The sequence below is a fragment of the Microtus oregoni genome, unplaced genomic scaffold (assembly GCF_018167655.1).
Source record: "Microtus oregoni isolate MIOR12 unplaced genomic scaffold, Mior012 000036F_ref0000092, whole genome shotgun sequence".
NCBI lineage: Eukaryota > Metazoa > Chordata > Mammalia > Rodentia > Cricetidae > Microtus > Microtus oregoni.
The window spans coordinates 14,386,381-14,405,539 of NW_024543095.1; the positions used below are offsets into that span (position 1 = coordinate 14,386,381).

The 19,159-nt window shown below is 44.3% G+C and overlaps 1 protein-coding gene across 5 annotated transcripts in view; it reads left to right on the plus strand.

Annotated features, from left to right (window-relative positions):
* Mta3 (metastasis associated 1 family member 3) overlaps positions 1-19,159 on the plus strand; it is a 127,666-nt gene that overhangs the window by 22,725 nt on the left and 85,782 nt on the right. For all 5 annotated transcript variants that reach the window (XM_041631061.1, XM_041631062.1, XM_041631064.1 and 2 more), the window contains exon 4: positions 6,732-6,858. In XM_041631061.1, the coding sequence (XP_041486995.1) occupies positions 6,732-6,858 (127 nt within the window). The remainder of the gene's footprint in view (positions 1-6,731; positions 6,859-19,159) is intronic.

Sequence of the window (19,159 nt, forward strand, 5' to 3'; positions counted from 1 at the left end):
CTGGGAGGACGGTGCTGGGAGGATACTCAGGGAGGACAGTGCTGGAAGGATGCTCTGGGAGGACGGTGCTGGGAGGATGCTCTGGGAGGACAGTTTTGGGAGGAATCTCTGGGAGGATGCTCAGGGAGGATGGTGCTGGGAGGATGCTCTGGGAGGACGGTGCTGGGAGGATACTCAGGGAGGACAGTGCTGGAAGGATGCTCAGGGAGGACGGTGCTGGGAGGATGCTCAGGGAGGACAGTGCTGGGAGGATGCTCCGGGAGGATAGTTTTGGGAGGATGCTCTGGGAAGACGGTGCTGGGAGGATGCTCTAGGAGGACAGTACCGGGAGGAAGCTCTAGGGGGATGGTGCTGGGAGGATGCTCTGGGAGGATGGTGCTGATAACGAGCTGGGAGTTGGATGAGATGGTGGCGGTGAGCTTCTGTCATCTTGACACAAACCTACAGTTATCTGAGCTGAGGGAACCATAACTGAGAAAAGCCTTGATTAAATTTTGCTGACTTCACATTTTCTTGATTAATGATTGATGGGAGAAGTCCCAGCTTTCTGTAGTCAGTGCCAACACTGGGCAGATGGTCCTGCATGGTGTAAGAAAGAGGCTGAGCCAGCCACGGAGAGCATGCCTCCATGACCTCTGTTTTAGTCCCTGCCTCCAGGTCCCTGCCCTGTGTGAGTTCCTGACTTCCCTCAGTGGTGTGGTCCGATTTGAGCCTTGTAAACTGAGGTAGACGCTTTCCTCTCGAAGTTGCTGTGGTCATGGCATTCTCTCACCGCACTAAAAACCCCAACCAAAACACTTCTAGTTCTTTTATTTTGTTTCTTAAGTTTCACAGTTTATAGCAGCGGAAAGTTGCATGGTGGCATGCTAAGTCTACAGAATTCCAGATGGACTTTGATATATGATAAGATTGGGTAGCCTTTGCCAGATGCAGTTTTCTTTGAATAAATGTAAAACAGAAATAGCTTAAATTCTTGATGGGATCCTAGCTCGCTAGAGAACAGCTGATGAGTCATGGTCGCTCACTGTGTGAAAGGAACATTTCGGAGACAGGCTTAGGCTTCTTAAAGCTGGGGAGAAACGTAGTTGTGCTCCAGGCGAGGGTTGTGTTTTCCTGCTTGACTTTCTGTGCATTGGCTGTTGTTTCTCACTCCCCTTGGAGGGGTCTGTGAGGTCAGGAAATCGTTCAGAGTGGCACTAAACTGGCACCCACCTGCTTGTCAGTCCTCCCTGCATGTGCTCCAGAGTTCTGAAGAGACTGGATTGCGTGTGAGACCTTCATTCTCCTTGCTAGTGGGTTGTGTACTTGCTGTTTGTTAAAAAAATTTGTTGGCAAAACATGGTGGCGTGTGCCTTTAATCCCAGCACTTGGGAGGCAGAGGCAGGAAGATCTCTGAGTTTGAGGCCAGCCTGGTCTACAGAGTGAGTTCTAGGGTAACTAACCATGGCTACAGAGAGAAACCCTGTCTGGAAAAACAAACAAACAAGCCAAAAATTGGGGGCTGGAGAGATGGCTCTGAGGGAGGTTAAGAACACATACTGCTCTTGTAGAGGACCCACGTTGGGCAATTCGTAAGCACCTGTAATTCAGCTCCAGGGGGACCTGATGCCTCTGATTTCCAGGAATACCTGCACTCACATTCAACAAGGCCACTCCCTAAGCATTCAAATATATGAGCCTGTGAGGGTCATCCTTTTTCAAACCATCGAAATCATACTCTATCTTTTTTGAGACGGGGTCTCCTGGAAGCTGGTGCTCATGGACCGGGCTGAACTGCTTTCTGGAAAGCTGCAGGCATATGCCTGCCTGTGGTTCCAGTTTCTCTTCCTTCCCTCTTCCTTCTTTCCTTTCTTTCTTTATTATACATTTAGCACACAACTTTAATATGAGGTCCAATTTATCTACTTGTTTTTCTTGTTTATGCTTTTGCATATAGTAACTATAAGATACCACTTCCTGGTCTAAAAGGTCATGGGGATACCTGTTTTATTTTGAATCTTAGCTCTTACGGTTAGCCTTTGTGTGTGTGTGTTTTGTTTTTCATTTTAGTGTGTAGTTTGAGATGTGGGAGTTGCCTTGCGTGAAATCAGTGGATTGTATGTTCAGGGTCTCCGCTATTGCTGTCCCCTGCTCTCCCATGTGTCCGCACCAATGCCTGTCCCACAGTCCATATCGCTGGAGGGTTGAGATGTACCTTAAGTTCATTCTTACTCAAGATTATTTTAGCTACTCTAGGTCTATAAATGCCTGTATGATTAATCAGATCTGTGTTAATTTTAATGAAAAAGGCAGTTGGAATTCTATTAGGAATGGGGTAGATCTACCTGAGAATTTACTGCCTTTTCAGGCCATTTTAGCTCTTCCAAACAGTGAGCGTGGGTTGTTTCTTAGTTGATTTGGTCTTTGGCAGTGTTGTTTTTAGGGTACAAGTGCTGACATTTGTTAAATGTATTTTTTTTTTTTTTTGGTTTTTCGAGACAGGGTTTCTCTGTGGTTTTTGGAGCCTGTCCTGGAACTAGCTCTGTAGACCAGGCTGGTCTCGAACTCACAGAGATCCGCCTGCCTCTGCCTCCCGAGTGCTGGGATTAAAGGCGTGCGCCACCACCGCCCGGCTGTTAAATGTATTATTATCATTGCTGTTTCTTTGTGGTCTTGAGACAGGGTCTTACCATGTACCCCCGGCTAGCCTCAAACTCATTGGGTAGTGAACTTGCATGACCTTCCTTCTGTTTGTTGTGTTGGGATTGCAGGGTTTGCTTCCATGCTTCTGTGGTTACACTGTACTTTATAGCTCTTAGAACTTTTCAACCAGTACCATTAGTTGTATAAAAAAATAAAATTTAAGACTGTCAAGATTGCTCAATGGGGAAAATACTTGCCACACAAGCAGGCGAATGACCTGAGCTTGTTCCCCAGATACCACGGTGAAAGGAGAAAACCAGCTCTCTAAAGTTGCCTTCCGACCTCCGCGCGCTCCCTGTGGCATACACTCCCATACTCTTACACACATGCTTTATTTTTTATTAAAATTATTTTATGTGTATGAGTGTTTTGCTCATGTATGCCTGGACTTGCTTTGTGCCCGTGGAGGCCAGAAGAGGGCATTACATTAGATCTCCTGGAACTGACATTACAGATGGCTTTGATATATCATATGGGTGCTGAGGATCAAATCTGGGTCTTCTGGAAGAGCAGGCAGTGCTCTTAACTACTGAACCATCTTTCTAGTCCCTCAGGTACAGGAAGGAAGGAAGGAAGGAAGGGAGAGAGGGAGGGAGAAAGAGAGGGAAGGAGGGAGGAAGAGAGGGAGGGAGGGAGAAAGAGAGGGAAGGAGGGAGGGAGAGAGGGAGGGAGGGAGGGAGGGAGGGAGGGAGGAAACAAGCCGAGTGTGATGGTGCACACCTTTAATCCCAGTCAGTACTCAGGAGGCAGAAACAGGTGGATCTCTGTGAGTTTGAGGCCAGCCTGGGTTACAAAGCGAGTTCCAGGACAGCCAAAGCTACACAGTGAGACCCTGTCTAAAAAAAAAACAGAACCAAAAATGCCCAAACCAAAACAACAAAAAAGGGTGAGGTTTGCTGTTGTTGCTGTGATATGTATTGGTGCTTTTTGCTCTGCAGGGCACCGTTAGAGTTCAGTCAGCCATATATTCTGGAGCAACAGTTTATCAAACTCCAGTTAGGTAAAGAGCATAATTCTGTATGTGGTGTTTGCTGTTCTGATAGTGCCAATGCAGCAACAACTTTATCCATCTCCCCTGGTGAGACGGGGATGACTCCTTTAGGGCTGTGCTTCTCCTGTGTAGGGCTTCAGAAAGAACATTCAAGGGAGCTTGGTTTGAGTGTGGCGAGACTCCACTTTCTTTTATTCCTCTGATAGTGTGTGTGTGTGTGTGTGTGTGATTGTGTGTTCCCATGACCACATCTGCATGTATATGGATGTCAGAGGACAACTTGGAGGAGTCGCTCTTCTCCTTCCACTATGTGGGGCCCAGGGATTGGAACTCAGGTCGTCAGGCTTTGTGATGTATGCCTTTATCTGCTGAGCCAACCTGCCTGCTCCTAGGTGAGGCTTTTAGAACCAGTCAGTTTTCCAGGCTTGTTTTCAATTCAGATTTTTAAAATCTGAAATTAGGGAAGATGACAGGCCCTCTTGCAATTGAAAAAGATGTTCCAGGTCACTCGAGAGTTGTGCTTCCTGCATGAAGAGCAGCCAGCCCTCTTCCTCTTCCCTGCAGCCTCCCTCAGAGTCGCTGCACTCCTGCTATTTCCCATAGCCACACAGCCTGATCCAGGTGAGGCTGCAAGGGACCAGGGAGCCTCCAGAGGCATTATAGTTTTTAAAAGTTGTGTAGCTCAAATTAATCAGAATTTTGTCTGTAAATGATATTGCTGTCCCTTTTCTCTTTAAAGATGTTAAATGTAATGTTGAAAAAAGATCATGTAGCCAGGTGTGGTAGCACACACCATAATCTCAGTTCTCAGGAGAGGAAGGCCAGAGGATGGTTAGTGTGCTGGCTAGTTTTTTGTCGACTTGACACAAGCTAAAGACATTTGGGAAGAAGGACTCTCAGTTGAGAAAGTACCTCCATAAGACTGGCCTTTGGGCAAGTCTGTCAGGCATTTTCTTAATTATGATTGATTTGGGAGGGAACAACCCTTGTAGGGGGTGCCACTGCTGGGCAGATGGTTGGGGTTATAAAAGAAAGTTGTATAAGAAAGCAGGCTGTTGGGCAGTGGCGCACACCTTTAATCTCAGCACTTGGGAGGAGGCAGACACAGGCGGATCTCTGTGTGTTTGAGGTTAGCCTGGTCTACAAGAGCTAGTTCCGGGACAGGCTCCAAAGCTACAGAGAAACCCTGTCTCAAGAAAACAAAAACAAAAAATACAAACAAACAAAAACCAAAAGGAAAGCAGGCTGAGCAAGCCATGAGGAGCACCCTTCAGTTTCTTCTGCTTCAGCTTCTGTCTCCAGCTTCCCGCCCTGCCCTGTCTTGAGATCCTGCCCTGACTGGCCTTCTGATGCACTGTCACCTCGAAGTGTGGTGCAATAAGCCCTTTCCTCCCCTGAGCTGCCTTTGCTCAGTGCTGTCCCAGCAGTAGAAAAACACCTGAGGTGGTGAGTGTGAGGCCAGCTTGTTACTCGGCTAGTGTGCCCCAAAATCAGAACAAGACACCTTGTAGAACCTTGTTGCTTCATTTTTGCTGCCAGCCTTGCTTCTCGGTGGCCAAGGCCAGAAGTCATTTCTCAGTCTCACTGAGTAGCTCCTGGAATAGCACCTGCCTTACTCCTAACAAACGCTGATTGAGTGGATGGGAAGACCTCTTTGCTCGTGCACTGGAGAACTGACTACAATTCTAGTGTTGATCATTTGCTCTCCTCTTGGGAGACATTGCACATCTTAACACAAGCTCACCAGGAACGAGTAGCTTCAATTCTAGTCCGGCTTCTTGTGTTGTCACTTTTAAACAAATGAAGTGTGTGGAGGTGCTGGAGGTTCGCTCCCCGATGGAAGGGACGGGTTTCCAGTAGCAACCTCCTTCCTGCTGCAGAGAGGAAGGACAGAAAAGATGGCTAGCTTCCTTTTTTTCTTTTTTCTTTTTTTTCCCTCCGTGATGTTGGTCTTCATAGGTTTTTGTTTTTGTTATGGAAATAGGGTCTCAACGTGAACTCCAGCCTCCTGCATCAGTCTCTGGTATTACAAGTATGTTTCCCCCCTGCAAACGTGATTTGGTTTATAGTATTCATACAAGACAAAAAAGGGTGTAAGTATTATAGGTCTGATTCCTGTACACACAGGGTAGGGATGAGGCCCTCCAATACTGGTTTTGTTTTTTTGAGACAGTTTCCTTAGAGCCTGTGATGACCTCTCTGATCTGTATGCTTTCATCTCGGAGTGCTGGGGTTTCGGTGTACACCTCCACGTGGGGCCTGTGCAGTCCCGGTACCAATCCCAGGGCTTTCTTTGTTCAGCACTTTGTTTTGAGATCGGCCCTGACTCTGTTGCCCTCGCTAGCTCAGAACTCCCCGTCTTCCTGCCTCAGCCTCCTGAGTGTTGAGGTTTCAGGCTATGCTACTGCCATTCACAGCTGAGCTCTTAGCTGCACTTTTAACGTTACTTATTATTTTGAAGAAATGCCTTTGTGTGTATCTGTGTGCACACATGTGTGTTTTCAGGTGTGTCTGAGGGTTCTTGGGTGTCCTCTTCCATTATTCTCTGTCTGTTCCTTTAAGGAAAACCCCAGCAGCCCCCTATCTTCATTCTCCGAAGCGGGGCTACAAGTGTTTGTAAGGACACTGGCTTGTTATGCGGGTTCTGGAATCCTAACCGTGGTCCTTGATCGTGCAGCAAGTGCTCTCGACCACTGAGCCACTATTGGCTCACTAGCTCACTCGCTCGCTTATTATTTGTTTTAAGACAGGTCTCACTGTGGGGTTTGAATTAGTCATCCTCCTGCCACAGCCTCCAAAGTGCTGGAATCCCAGGTGTATGCCACCATGTCCGGTTCCGCCATTTTCACAATGGTTTTTTTCTTCTTTCTTGGCGGCCTTGAGAGTTTGGTTTTAGGGTTGGGATTGCAATGAAAAGTTTAATGTGACATTCAGAAGTGATTACTGTAAAGAAATTATCAGATGGAATACGAATTTGACCTGCCAGTTCACTCTATTTTAATAGCCCAAGAGGCAGCATGGGTTGTAACAGTGGATTCTTTGGATTTTGTTTGTGTAGAAGAAACAGAGGAAGAAACGGAGATGACGGTTGAGGCTGACTTGACTGAGAAGCAGAAGCATCAGTTGAAACATAGGGAGCTCTTCCTGTCCCGCCAGTATGAATCTCTTCCTGCAACGCATATCAGGTGAGACCTTTAGAAGTTTCCCTAACTTCCCTAAGTGCCCAGAAACACTGTGACCAAAGCCCAGACCAAAGCCTTCTTGAAAGCCCTTTAAAAACTCTCTTCAAGATCTTGCTCAGCTTGGCATCCTGCAGACTTCATGGATATGATCTTGGAATTTATGGTGTGCATTAACATACAGAGGTCCTGGCAGGTTCCACAGTGACGAGGCGTCTTCTCGTTGCCTCATCACTAACAGTTTATCTGAGTGTGTTAGCATTACACACAGCAATGTCTAGCAGATACTCTTTGGGAAGTGCTTCTTCAGATCCCTGCAAATGATACAATGAGAATATAAGGCCAGAACACAAGAACAGGGTTTGGTTTGCAGACACACGACTCTAGCCCTCGTAGGATGTATGGCTTTTTATTTTCTTGTGAGTATCGCTGGGATGAAAACCCAATGCTGGCATCAGCTCTGTGCATTTGCTTGGTTTAAAACTCTAACAGACGTGTTTTTGTTAGAAATTGAAGCCTCACTTATGCTAGGCAAGTGCTCTGCAACTGAACTGGGCTCATGACCTTTGTCCTGGGCACTGGTGGGATCCAGTCCTTGCTTTATAATCTGGAGGACGCGAATAATTGTGAGATTATTTTATTTCGGATTTTATTAGTGTTTGTTTATTCTATATAATAATGGTTTTTGCTATGAAATTGTCATACATTATTTTTTACCTGTGCATATTTTTTTTGAGATAAGGTCTCTTATAGCTTAAACTGGTCTTAAATTGCCAGGTAGCTGAGGCTGGCCTTCAACTCCTGATCTTCCTGCATTGACCCTTCAGGTAGTAGGGATTATAGGCATGCATCACTGTACCCAACTGACATTTTCTTAAAGATGTACATAACTAAAAAGTCATAGGCTATGATTATTTAGCTGGGAGAAGCTAGGATATAAAGATTCATTTGAGCTCAAGAAGTTGTGGTCATAGATTCTTGTTAGATCTGACAAATGGTTTAAAGAATATATCCAAAACACACAGCGTATTTTTAATTTACCCTTCTGATAGCTTGGAATCTGTTTACAAGTAATGTTGGTTTTCTTTAACAGATTGCTTGGAATGGAAAAATGGTGTTTTTCATCTTCCATAAGGCCTGAGAGAGTGTATTTTAATATAATTATCAAGACACTTATGCAAGGGCTTTACCTAGTGACGATGCTTTGAATTATGTCGAAGAGACATTTATGCCTTTTTCCTGTGTGTTTTCTGGGTTGAGAGAAAGGAGAGCGAAGTCGCGCTTTCTCCTCTATGGCTCCCATTTGCAAATGCTTGAAGGCAGTTGAAGCAGTCTCTAGCATGACACAGAGCCTGGCTGAGCAGCCCACATGTTGATTTAGAACAAGGGCTCGGGAAAGTGGTCTTGACATTTTCCAGTGTTGAAGTCTTGCCCTATCTGCCTCTGCTTTAAAAGGAGAAAATTGTCGAAGCCCCATTGTTCTTTGGCAGCTATAGGGGCAATTTGGTGAATACTGACTTTTTGTTCTCAGAGACACCATCAAGTGCCCAGAATTTCCTCCCCAATGAATGGAACTTGGGGAAAGCCTGACTGAGGTGTTCTCGAGCCCTCGAGTAGGTGAACTTTAGTGCTCACTTGCTGTAAGCCTCCGTGTGTGGCTCAGAAGCAAGGCTTTGTTCCCTCTCACTCCAGCAGAAATGAGAGAGACAGTGAGACCTGGGCTTGTTCTGAGCAAACTGGCATGGAGCATGAGCAATGAGCATCCATCCGGTGCATTTTCAGGGGTGCAGGAGCAGGGCAGAGGCAGTACCCTTCACTCATCTGCTGTGGCTTGGGACTTTAATAAAAGATTTTATGGTGCACATAAAGCACAACAATTTATTGTCATGCCAACAGTATTGTTTATCTTGCTGCATGAAGCCATTTTATGTGTGCATTTGAAGGTTTTCATACATGTAGTAAATACTGCATGCTCTTTCAGTGATCATCCTGTGATTCATGAGCAGTCCTTCATTCGTCTCTAAAAGACAGAAATGTTCTAAGTTTGAGGAAGGCAACACAGTTACAGTTGGAGGGGGCTGATGTGCTCATTGCTACTTGCCTCATTTCTAAGTGTAGCCCTCTTTCTGTTCTGTGGCAGTAATCAGTTTTACAAATGGCCTGGGCTTATATGTGCTTCGTGTTCTAACAGCTATTGGGCTTTTTATGCTAGGGCTGCTTTTCAAGTATTTAATCCTCACAGTGACTCTCTAAGTAGATCTGTTATTATCCCTGTTTACAGATGAAGGGGCCAAAAGCACAAAACAATTACAATCTTGCCTAAATCTCCCACTTCTTAAATTGCACGTTTAGATATTGTCTGACTCCGAACTGCAGATATTCAGCTTCACTAATGACTCATGCACAGCTAGCGCCAGAAAAACATCAGGCACAATGAGAGCTCTGAAGTCACCTGTTGAGTAGGTAGGCTTTCTGAATGTCAGCCTCACAGAATTCTTCTATAGATTCAAGTCAGTTGGGTAGATCTAAAATTAAAGCTATTTAAGCGTGTAAGTTGGATTATTATTCCAAAAGATAATGTTACAATGCTAGCTGCATGTAGAAAGCAGGAAATAGCCCTCTTCCCCTGGTTTATGGTTGTGTCTGGCCTGAGCGTCCCCGATGCACTAAGCCGAGCCTTTCAACAGCTGTTAATTACAGCACTGGTACATGTAACGATTCCATCTCTTCCCAGCCTGTGGCACAGCTAGTCATAATTAAAAAGAGCTAATTCTTTCCATCTCTACAGCCCTAAGATCTGGACCACAGCCTTTAAAATTAGGCTTCAGTGTGCCTTACAAAACTTGCCTTAGATGCTGGTGTTGTTGGTCCCAGTGTGTCCTCTAGTAACAGGTTTTGGATCTGAATATTTGTTCTCCAGGCGTCTCTTGTTGCAAAGCATGAACAGTCATGGAGACATCTATATATCCGTGCTAGTGGACTTTGCCCTAGTTTATGGGCCTGTCTTCCTCATGTTTAGCTCTGGCTGTGCTGGGCATCGTACTCATTGTTGGTGGTGTCATCCCCTCATCTCCCCACCCCCAGTTCTGGGGTCCTGTGTATCTTCAGTTCAACTGTGCTTTTTATTTTTATCATTTTAAAAAATAATGATTGAACTTTGTTTGCTTCAAGAAAGTTTTACTCTGTAGAGCTGGCTGGCCTGGAACTCCTGTCAGTCCTGATCTCGGCTTCCCTAGTTCTGGGATTACTGCCATGACCACCACTTGCTTGCCCAGCTATGGGTTTTTATTATAGCTATTATTATTTAAACTATTCTTTACACTTATTTATTGATTTGTGTCTGGGCCTGTGGGCATGTGGATGCCACAGTATATGTATGGAGGTGACTTGTGAAAGTCGGTAGCTTATTTTTCCATATAGGTCCTGCGCATCAAACTGAGGCCGGGATCAAGCTCAGGCTGTTCCCTTTCGCTAGTGGCAAATGCCTTTCTTTATCTTCTGAGCCATATTGCTTTCTTAAAGGGGCCAGAGAAGCTATTTCAAACCTAAATTTGGTGACGGTAGTGGTAGGATAAGTTTTGAAGGCCAGGTGTCCAGTCTCTGCTTCACAGGTAGCCTGAGACTCTGGAACAGTTGTCAGGTTAGTACACCAGAATCCAGACGACGCCATCCCGTCGCTGTTGCCATGCAGAAGAACGGCTAAACCACCATCTGTAGAATGCGTCTTTGTCTAAGGCTGCCATGTGGCGGCTCCAAATGAGGAGTTGTCTGTCTTAATTCAGTTCTGAGAGTCTCTTGAACAACTGTTAAAATCTTGCACCTTATGTAAAATTTGCCTAAATAGTTCTGTTTAGACTCCAACTTAGGCTGCCAGATCTCAGAGGTCAGCGTCTCGGTATCTTTCCTCCCCTCTGGAGAGCTGTACACAAGGCCCTTCAGAATTAGAAACTTCCACAGAGCCTGCTTTAATTTTTATTCTTTTGTTTTGTTTTTGTTTTTTTTTGAGACAGGGTTTCTCTGTGTAACAGCCCTGGCTGGCCTGGAACCAGGCTGGCCTCAAATTTACAGAGATTCACCTGCTTTTGCCTCCTAGGTCCTGGGATTAAAGGCATGCACCACCACTGCCCAGCCTTAGTTTTGTTCTTGGAAATAAAAGTTTATTAAGATAAATAAATAAATACATAAAAGATAATCTCTTTTCATTTACAATTAGATAATCTCTTTTCATTTACAATTGACCTTACATAGAATTTGAGATTGAGAGCAATTGGAATTGAATTTTATTTAAATGTCACTAGAATTGGAATTAAAGATTGGGTGTGTGATAGATAGGCTGCTCAGGACGTTGGGGTGGGAAATGACTTGCTTAGAGTCAATGCCAAACTTCTACATGGCCCACAAGGCAGAGGACTGGATGGGGGGTGCCTCTATAGACTGCTGTCAAGCAAAGTCACCTTGAGCATTTTTCAGCAACCGTGATGGGAGAAATGAAAACGTGTCAGGCCAGCGAGAGGTCTCTGTGGGCGGGCTTACTGCAGCCTTTATGTTTGTGTCTGGTGTTTGTGAGGGTGAGGACACTGGTGTCAGGATGTGTCTAACTTTCTTCTTACAGACAGCCTTGCCTAGCTCAGGCCACCCTAGAACTACTGTGTAGTCCAGACTGACCTCAGCTATGTGCCAGAGCAGTCCAGGTTAAGCAGGGAGCAGACAGGGTCTCTGAGCTGCAGGCTCCACCTGCAGGGCTGTAATGAGTTGCTCCACCATTGCTCATGCCCCCCAAGTGCTGGGATTTAGAACATTGAGCCTGGCTTTCATAAACATTCATTATATATTATGATATCATAAATTATATATCATATTTCACATATATTCTGTACGTACATGTATGCGTGTTCATGTGGATTCCAGAGGTCAACTGTGGACATTGTTCTTCAGGTGTTGTCTACCTTTTGAAAAATATTTGTTTACTTTTTTACTATTTTGTGTGTGCATTTTGGGATAGGGGTTGCATCTAGCATGTGTGGAATGATGGCAGAGATTTACTTGTTTACTATTTCGTGTGTACATTGGGGTGGCAGAGACTAAAAAAGTGGTTCAAACCCTCCTTCTCTTGGCTGGAGTCAGAGGCAGCCATGAAGCCCCATGGCTGCTGAGAATGGAGATCAGTTGCTCTTAGCCAGTGACCCTCTCTATAGGCTATCCCATGTTTTCTGAGGCAGGGACTCTCACTGGGGCTTCACGTTTATTGATGAGGCTAGGCTGCCTGCTGTGAGGCCTGAAGATCTGCCTGCCTCCACTTCCCAACCGCTAGGATTACAAATCTTAGCTACCATGCCCTCCCCCTTTTTTCTCTTTGTTTTTGTTTTTTGAGACAGAGTCTCCCTTTGTAGCCCTGACTGTCCTGGAACTAGCTCTGTAGACCAGGCTGGTCTTGAACTCACAGAGATCCGCCTGCCTCTGCCTCCCGAGTGCATGTGTGTTGCCATACCATGCTCTCTTTTATTTTCTTTTTCTTTTTTAAAGTGTTTTATAACGAAACAGGGAGTACAGATAAGTTTACTTTTGCTTATTGAAGTGTGATGTTTTCTTGAGAGAAATAGTCATAGGATTGTTTGAATTATGAACGAAACTGGCAGTTTCATGGTACATTACCGTTGGAAGATGAAACCTAGCTGTTTAGATGCATTTGACTGACTTGAAAAGGAAGAGTACCTGTTACACAAATCTCTAGTTGTCAATTGTTTGCCAATGTGCATAACAAGCCATCACATACAATAATGTATGCTTTTATATATCAGTTATATTTCACTGAAGGAGAGAGATTATTTGTCTCTTTTTTTTTTAAAAAGATTTATTTATTTATTATGTATACAACATTCTGCCTCGATGTATGCCCGCACGCCAGAGGAGGCCAAATCTCAGTACAGATGGTTGTGAGCCACCATGTGGTTGCTGGGACTTGAACTCAGGACCTCTGGAAGAGCAGCCAGTGCTCTTAACCTCTGAGCCATCTCTCCAGCCCCCAAATATTTGTCTCTTAAGTTAGAAATTGAATATACTTGCAAAAATATCAAACAATATTATTTTTCTTTGGGGGACTGTTGTCTATGTATGGGTGGCATTTAGCTCTGGCTGGCACAGTACTCATTTTGTAGCCTAGACTGACCTCAGACTCAAGTAATTCTTCTCCCTCAGATTCCTGAGTGCTCGAATTGATGTGTGCCACCCCACCTTGAAAAATAGTACTTTTCATTAATTTGAAAAATATACTCATATTTTTCTCAGTTTTAGTTTCTAACGTGGTAAGTTTTTGACAGATATAACTCATGTAAGCAGAAGGTCTTTGCATTGTCAATAATTTTTAGAGCTGTAAATTGAAATGTAAGGTCAAAAAGTTTGAGAGCCATTGGTTGCTCTTGGAAAATAATGAAACAATAGAATGTGTGTTGCTTATATTAGATATTAAGATAATTGTACAAATCATAATAATTAAGATAAGGGAGTCTCTGCTAGTCAGCTTTTGTGAGTTTGACACAAACTAGACTTACCTGGGAAGAGGAAAATTCAATCAGGAATTGCCTCTGTCATACTGGCCTGTGAGCATGTCAGTGGGCTTTTTCTTGATTCATGATTGATGTGGGAGGGTCTAGCCTACTGTGGGTGGTACTATTCCTGGGCAGACGGTCCCGGATGGTGTAGCTGAGCCAGCCAAGTAGGCAGTGCTCTCCTGTTGTCTCTGCTTCCATTCTTGCCTCCAGGTTCCTGCCTGGAGTTCAAGGTTCCCTCTATGATGGACTATGAATTATAAGATGAATTAAACCCTTTCCTCTTGTTTTTTTGGTTGTGATGTTTATCACAGCAACAGAAAACAAGCAAAACAGGGTCATAGTAAGTAGATTGAAAAAAATAGATCAACAAAACAAAATAAAATAGCAGAGTCAGGGGCTGATGTCATCTATAATTCCAGCACTTGGATAGCATTTGGGGGTGAGGCAAAGATTGCAAGTTTGAGGTGAGCCTTATGCAGTAAGACCTATTTAAAAAACAAAACAAAATGAAAGAACTGGAACAAACTCATATATACAATGTAGTTTGATTTCTGGTACAAGTGGCATGGCCATAAGATGGGGTGGTATTGCTAAGGCCATTGGTGGTCATGGGGGAAAGAGGATTTCTCCTTTCTTCTCTGTTTCCTTGGTGTTGGGGTAGCAGGGTGAAGAAACTTGTGTCTGTTTTGCTGCTTCCCTGTGGTGAATACTTTTTGCAGTGTTTCTCTTTACCTGATATTTCTGTATTGGTGCTTAGATTTATGATATGGCTGGAAGAGGGTAGGGAAGGATATATCTCTCAGGTAGGCACGTTTTCTCTTGGAATGTATGCTGTGCCTACTGATCCTTCTCAAGTAGTGCCATTCCCCGATGACTAAGCATTCAAATGGATGAACTTATGGGGACCACCTTTTTCAAACTACCACAATCTACCCCCTGGTCCTGATAAGCTTGTAACAGTATCATAAAGCAAAAATACAATCAGCCCAACTTCAAAGGTCCCCATAGTCTATCACAGTCTCAACACTGTTTAAAAGTCCAAAGTTCAAAGTCTCTTCTAAGACTATGGCAGTCTCTTAACTGCAACCTCTGATAAAGTAAAAAATCAGATCACATATTTCCAACATTCAATAGCACAGAATATGAATTACCATTACAAAAGGGAGGAAAGGGAGCATAGTGAGGAAATGCTGGGCCAAAGCTCATCCAAAACCCAGCAGAGCAACTCTCAAGTTCTGCGTCTCTAAGTCTAATGTAAGCGCACTCTTCAGACCTTTACTTCCCGCTGACCGCAACACTCTTTTCTCTGATGGGTTGGCTTCACACCCAGTCTCCCCTTTTCTTGGCAGATGTCCCATAACTCTGGCACTTTCAACATCTTGGTGTCCACTGACATCCAGGCTTCACCTTCACAGCTTCATGAATGAACTCTCTGGGATTCCATGCAGGGTCACCCCTAGCACATGTCTGGCTTCAGAGGCTTGGCCACACAGAGAGATTTCATACCCTTTCCTGTGTGCGTGATGCTAAAGCCAGAACCTTGTGGCCAAAGCTGCCAAGCTCTGCTGCCTGATGGGATTTGAACTTGATCCTGCTGTTCAGTTACAATCACACCAGCTTTCTGATGTTGATAGTTTCCTTCACTGTTTAGGCTTTCCTTTAGTTCCTTTTTATAAATTTATAGTTGGATGGGGTCTTGCCCTGAGGTCACCACTCCCTTTATTCCATTTAGCCTCAGGCTTTTCTCTGAACTTTTCATCCCCTTGAGCAATGATCTTGGCTCCTTTATATTTCCTGGTGCTCCTCTCAAACTGTATATTTTGTATTTATTCTTGCCCCACTTGTTCCTTTTCGTTGGAGATCTGCATAAGAGTGACCACTAGTGACCACATACTACAGTCAATACTAGGCTGTCCTGAACTCTTCTCTGCCAATGCCATTAATCCAAAATCCTTCGATTTAGCCTCAGACAGATTTTTAGGATAAGGTTAAAAAGCAACCACACTCTGCCAAAATATCACAAAAATGATCTCTAGGTCATTTGCAATATTCTTCCCTTCTGAAACTTCTTGATCTGGGCCCCCACAGTTCAAGTTGCCCTCAGCACTATCTTTCATGCTCCTACTGGGATGACCCACCAAGCCTCACTTAAAGCATTCAATCTCTTTTCTAGTCCAAAATCCCAAAGCCTTCCAACAAACAGCATGGTTAGGCCTGTCACAGCAATGCCCCAGTCCCTGGTACCAAGTTATGTCTTAGTCACTGTTCTTTAGCTGTGAGGAGACACCATGACCAAGATAACTCCTTTTTTTTTTCTGTTTGTTTGTTTTTGTTTTTTTGAGACAGGGTTTCTCTGTGGCTTTGGAGCCTGTCCTGGGACTAGCACTTGTAGACCAGGCTGGCCTCGAACTCACAGAGATCCACCTGCCTCTGCCTCCCAAGTGCTGGGATTAAAGGCGTGCACCAACACCGCTCAGCTGGTAACTCTTACAAAAGAAAGCATTTAATTGATGACTTGCTTAGTTTCAAAGGTTTAGCCTGTTATCATCCATGGTGGCAGGTAGTTTGTGTTGGAAAAGTAGCTAAGTGCTATTTCCTGATCCTTAGGCAAAGAGAGAAAGAGAGAGAGGAGGGTGGGGAGGAAGCATTAACAGAGAGACAGAGATGAGATCCTGGTCCTGGCTTGGGCCTTTGACACCTCAAAGTCCACTCTCAGTGACACACTTCTTCCTACAAGGCCACACCTCCTAAACCTTCTCAACCAGTGCCACTCCCTGATGTCTGAGATTCAAGTAGATGAGCCTGTGGGGCCATGCCCATTTTAGCCACCACGTGCTGTTTGGTTCTCTGCTTTTGGGTGTGACTGGCTATCACTGCTGTCTAGAACCATTGGTAGACAGCAGTGTGAAGGTGGTGATCTAAAACTATACACTTCCTTGTTTGTAAAGTGATTGGGAAAGTTCTATGAAGAAAAACTTCCTTTTGTTAAGTATTTGATTATGTTGGCATTTCAACAAAATTCAATTACTTTTATGATTAGAAAATTAAAATGAACGCTGGCTCATCTTATTCAAACGCAGATGAAGTTTAAGTTAAACAATGGTATTTTTCTATAAAAATAATTTTAGCATGACAAAGTTACTTAGTGCACTTAGTTCTGCTCTTAGCATTGTCGTAGAATGAGGACTTGAAGGAAATCCAGTGAGAGAGGAAGCCCTGCCATAGCTTACATATTGAAGTTCCCACTCCAGACTTCCCTTCCTCATGCCTTGCAGGGCCTCCTGCATACTAAGCAGGTGTTCTAGTACAGATTTATCCCGAGTCCCTAGAATGCTTTTCAAAAAGAATTTTTAAAATCTTTTCATATAACATATTTGGATCATACATATTTTGATCAAATTCTTTCCCAACTCCTCCCAGATCCTCCCCATCTCCCTACACACCCAATTTTATGTTTTCTCTCTCCCTCTCTCCCTCTCTGTCTCTCTCTCCGAAATAAACAGGAAAAGCAACAACAAAAACACAAAAAATAAGAACAGAGAAACTTAAAAAAAAAATCAATGAAACAAAAAAAAGTTCACCAAAAAAAACCCAAAAATAAACAGCTAGACAAAACAAAGCAAAAGCAAAAGAAAACATTAAATAAAAAACCATGGAGTCTGTTTTGTGTTGGCCAACTCCTCCTGGGAATGGGGTCTGCTCTGGATTGCGGTTGATAAGCTGAGCCACATTCTATTTGGGAAAACGGTTACTGGATTTTCTCTTTCCTAGCAGGCAGCAATTGTAAAGTTGGCTAAGGGCAGGACCCCTTGTCTACTCCCCTTTCTCAGTGCTGGGATTGTGTCTGGTTTGACCCTGTGCAGGTCTTGCCAGTCTCTGAGAGTTGGTGTAAACATCAGTCCTACTGTGTCTGGAAGATGCAGCTTCCTTATAGTCCTCCCCCAGCTATGGCTCTTCCAGTCAAGGGCACAGCCGTGAGGAAGGCTGATGTGCATAGCCCCGAAGTACTGATGATTGCGTTGTCCATCTGTGTCTGGGTGCAACACAGTCTGCTCTGTGCATTGTTCCCTGTCCTGACGTGCTGTGTGTGCTGCTGTCTGGGTTTCCCTGCTGTTCCCATGATGTATCTGTCGTCTGTCCTGGAGAGTACTGTCTTCACATCCTTACTTTGGGACTTCCAGTTCCTCTGATGAAAGGGAGGCAGGCCAAGATGAGGGCTTTCCTTCGGAGTCCTCTTTGGCAGTTTCTTTCCATACCTGTCACCAAGTCTGTGTTCTTCACATGCCACTGCCACAGTGAACTTCCCCAAACACGGCTTATTTACTAGGTTGTTCCCTCTTATTTACTAAATCCATTGACATTAAATTCAGACTTCACCCTTCTTTTTTGACTTTTTAATTCTTGAATTCACTTACTCAAGTGGGTGTTGAGGTATCTACCCGTTGTTGTTCTTACACGGTATATGTCACCCAGAGTAGCCTTGAACTCCGTAGGTAGCCAAGGAGGACTGTGAACTTTCATTCATCCTGCTTTTACCTCCCAGGTGATGGGACTCCAGGCAGGCACCACCTCTCCTGGTTTCTGAAGTGCTGGAGACCAAACACAGTGCTCATGAAAGGCAAGGACTCTTTCAGCTGGGCTGTATCTGCAGATTCCCAAATCACCTTCTTTTAATTTTTGCTTGTTCACATTTGTTAAAGTGTCACAACAGAAAATAAGTACGTGATTAGAAATGTATAGAAGTATCCAGACTATGTCTCTTCTTTGCCCCATTTTTTATAATCTAAAAACCTACAAAATCATATTCTTCTCTGCATAGCCCTGGCTGTCCTGGAACTCACTCTATAGACCAGGCTGGTCTTGAACTCATAAAGGTCCGCCTTCCTCTACCACTGAGTGCTGGGATTAAAGGCGTGCGCCACCACTGCCCAGCCAAAATCACATTCTGTACTTGTACAAGCACTCTAAAATGTTTGGTTTCAAGATCCAGTTACTAAAACCATGATTTATTATCCCCCCACTTGTAAAATGGCGGCTCTCAATGAAGGCTAGCCCCACACAGAACATTAATATTCCTTGATAGTTTTGTTTGTCATAATTGGGTACTGCTGTCATCCAGGGGTAAAGGTTTCAGTTGCTCCTAGCCCAGCAACAAAGACTCACCTATTCCCAAATGTCAGTCAAGGTGCCAAGTCCAAGAAACCTGATACAGAATTTGCAGCTTTGTGTATGTATCTGTCCTGTCTGTCTGTCTGTCTGTCTGTCTGATTTGTGATTTATAGTATTTACACACACCTGTGCAGTTTACCTGCTTGGAATCCTTCTTTTAGCTTTACCTTATTTTTTTTTTAAATCACACACACACACACACACGCACGCACGCACGCACGCACGCACGCACCCTACCTCCAAGGCAGTCATGTACTTAATTCCCATTCTCTAGTCACTTTCAGTTCCTCTACAAGTGGCTTCTACACGCCATTCTTGCCATTCTTTTCTATTCTCTTCCTTTGTTTCTGGGGCAGGGTTTCGCACAATGGCCTGGTGCATTGTTGCTGTGATAAAGCACCACATCCAAGACAGCTTACAGAAGAAAGAATTTGTGTGAGCTGTGGCTCCAGAGGGATGGGATCCACCACATCAGGGAGGCAGGTGTGGTAGCAGGGGCGGGAAGCTGAGAGTTCTCATCCACAATTGCAAATGGGCAACAGGGAGAAGGAACTGAAGTGGATAGGAGCTATGTGATCTGAAAGCCTGTC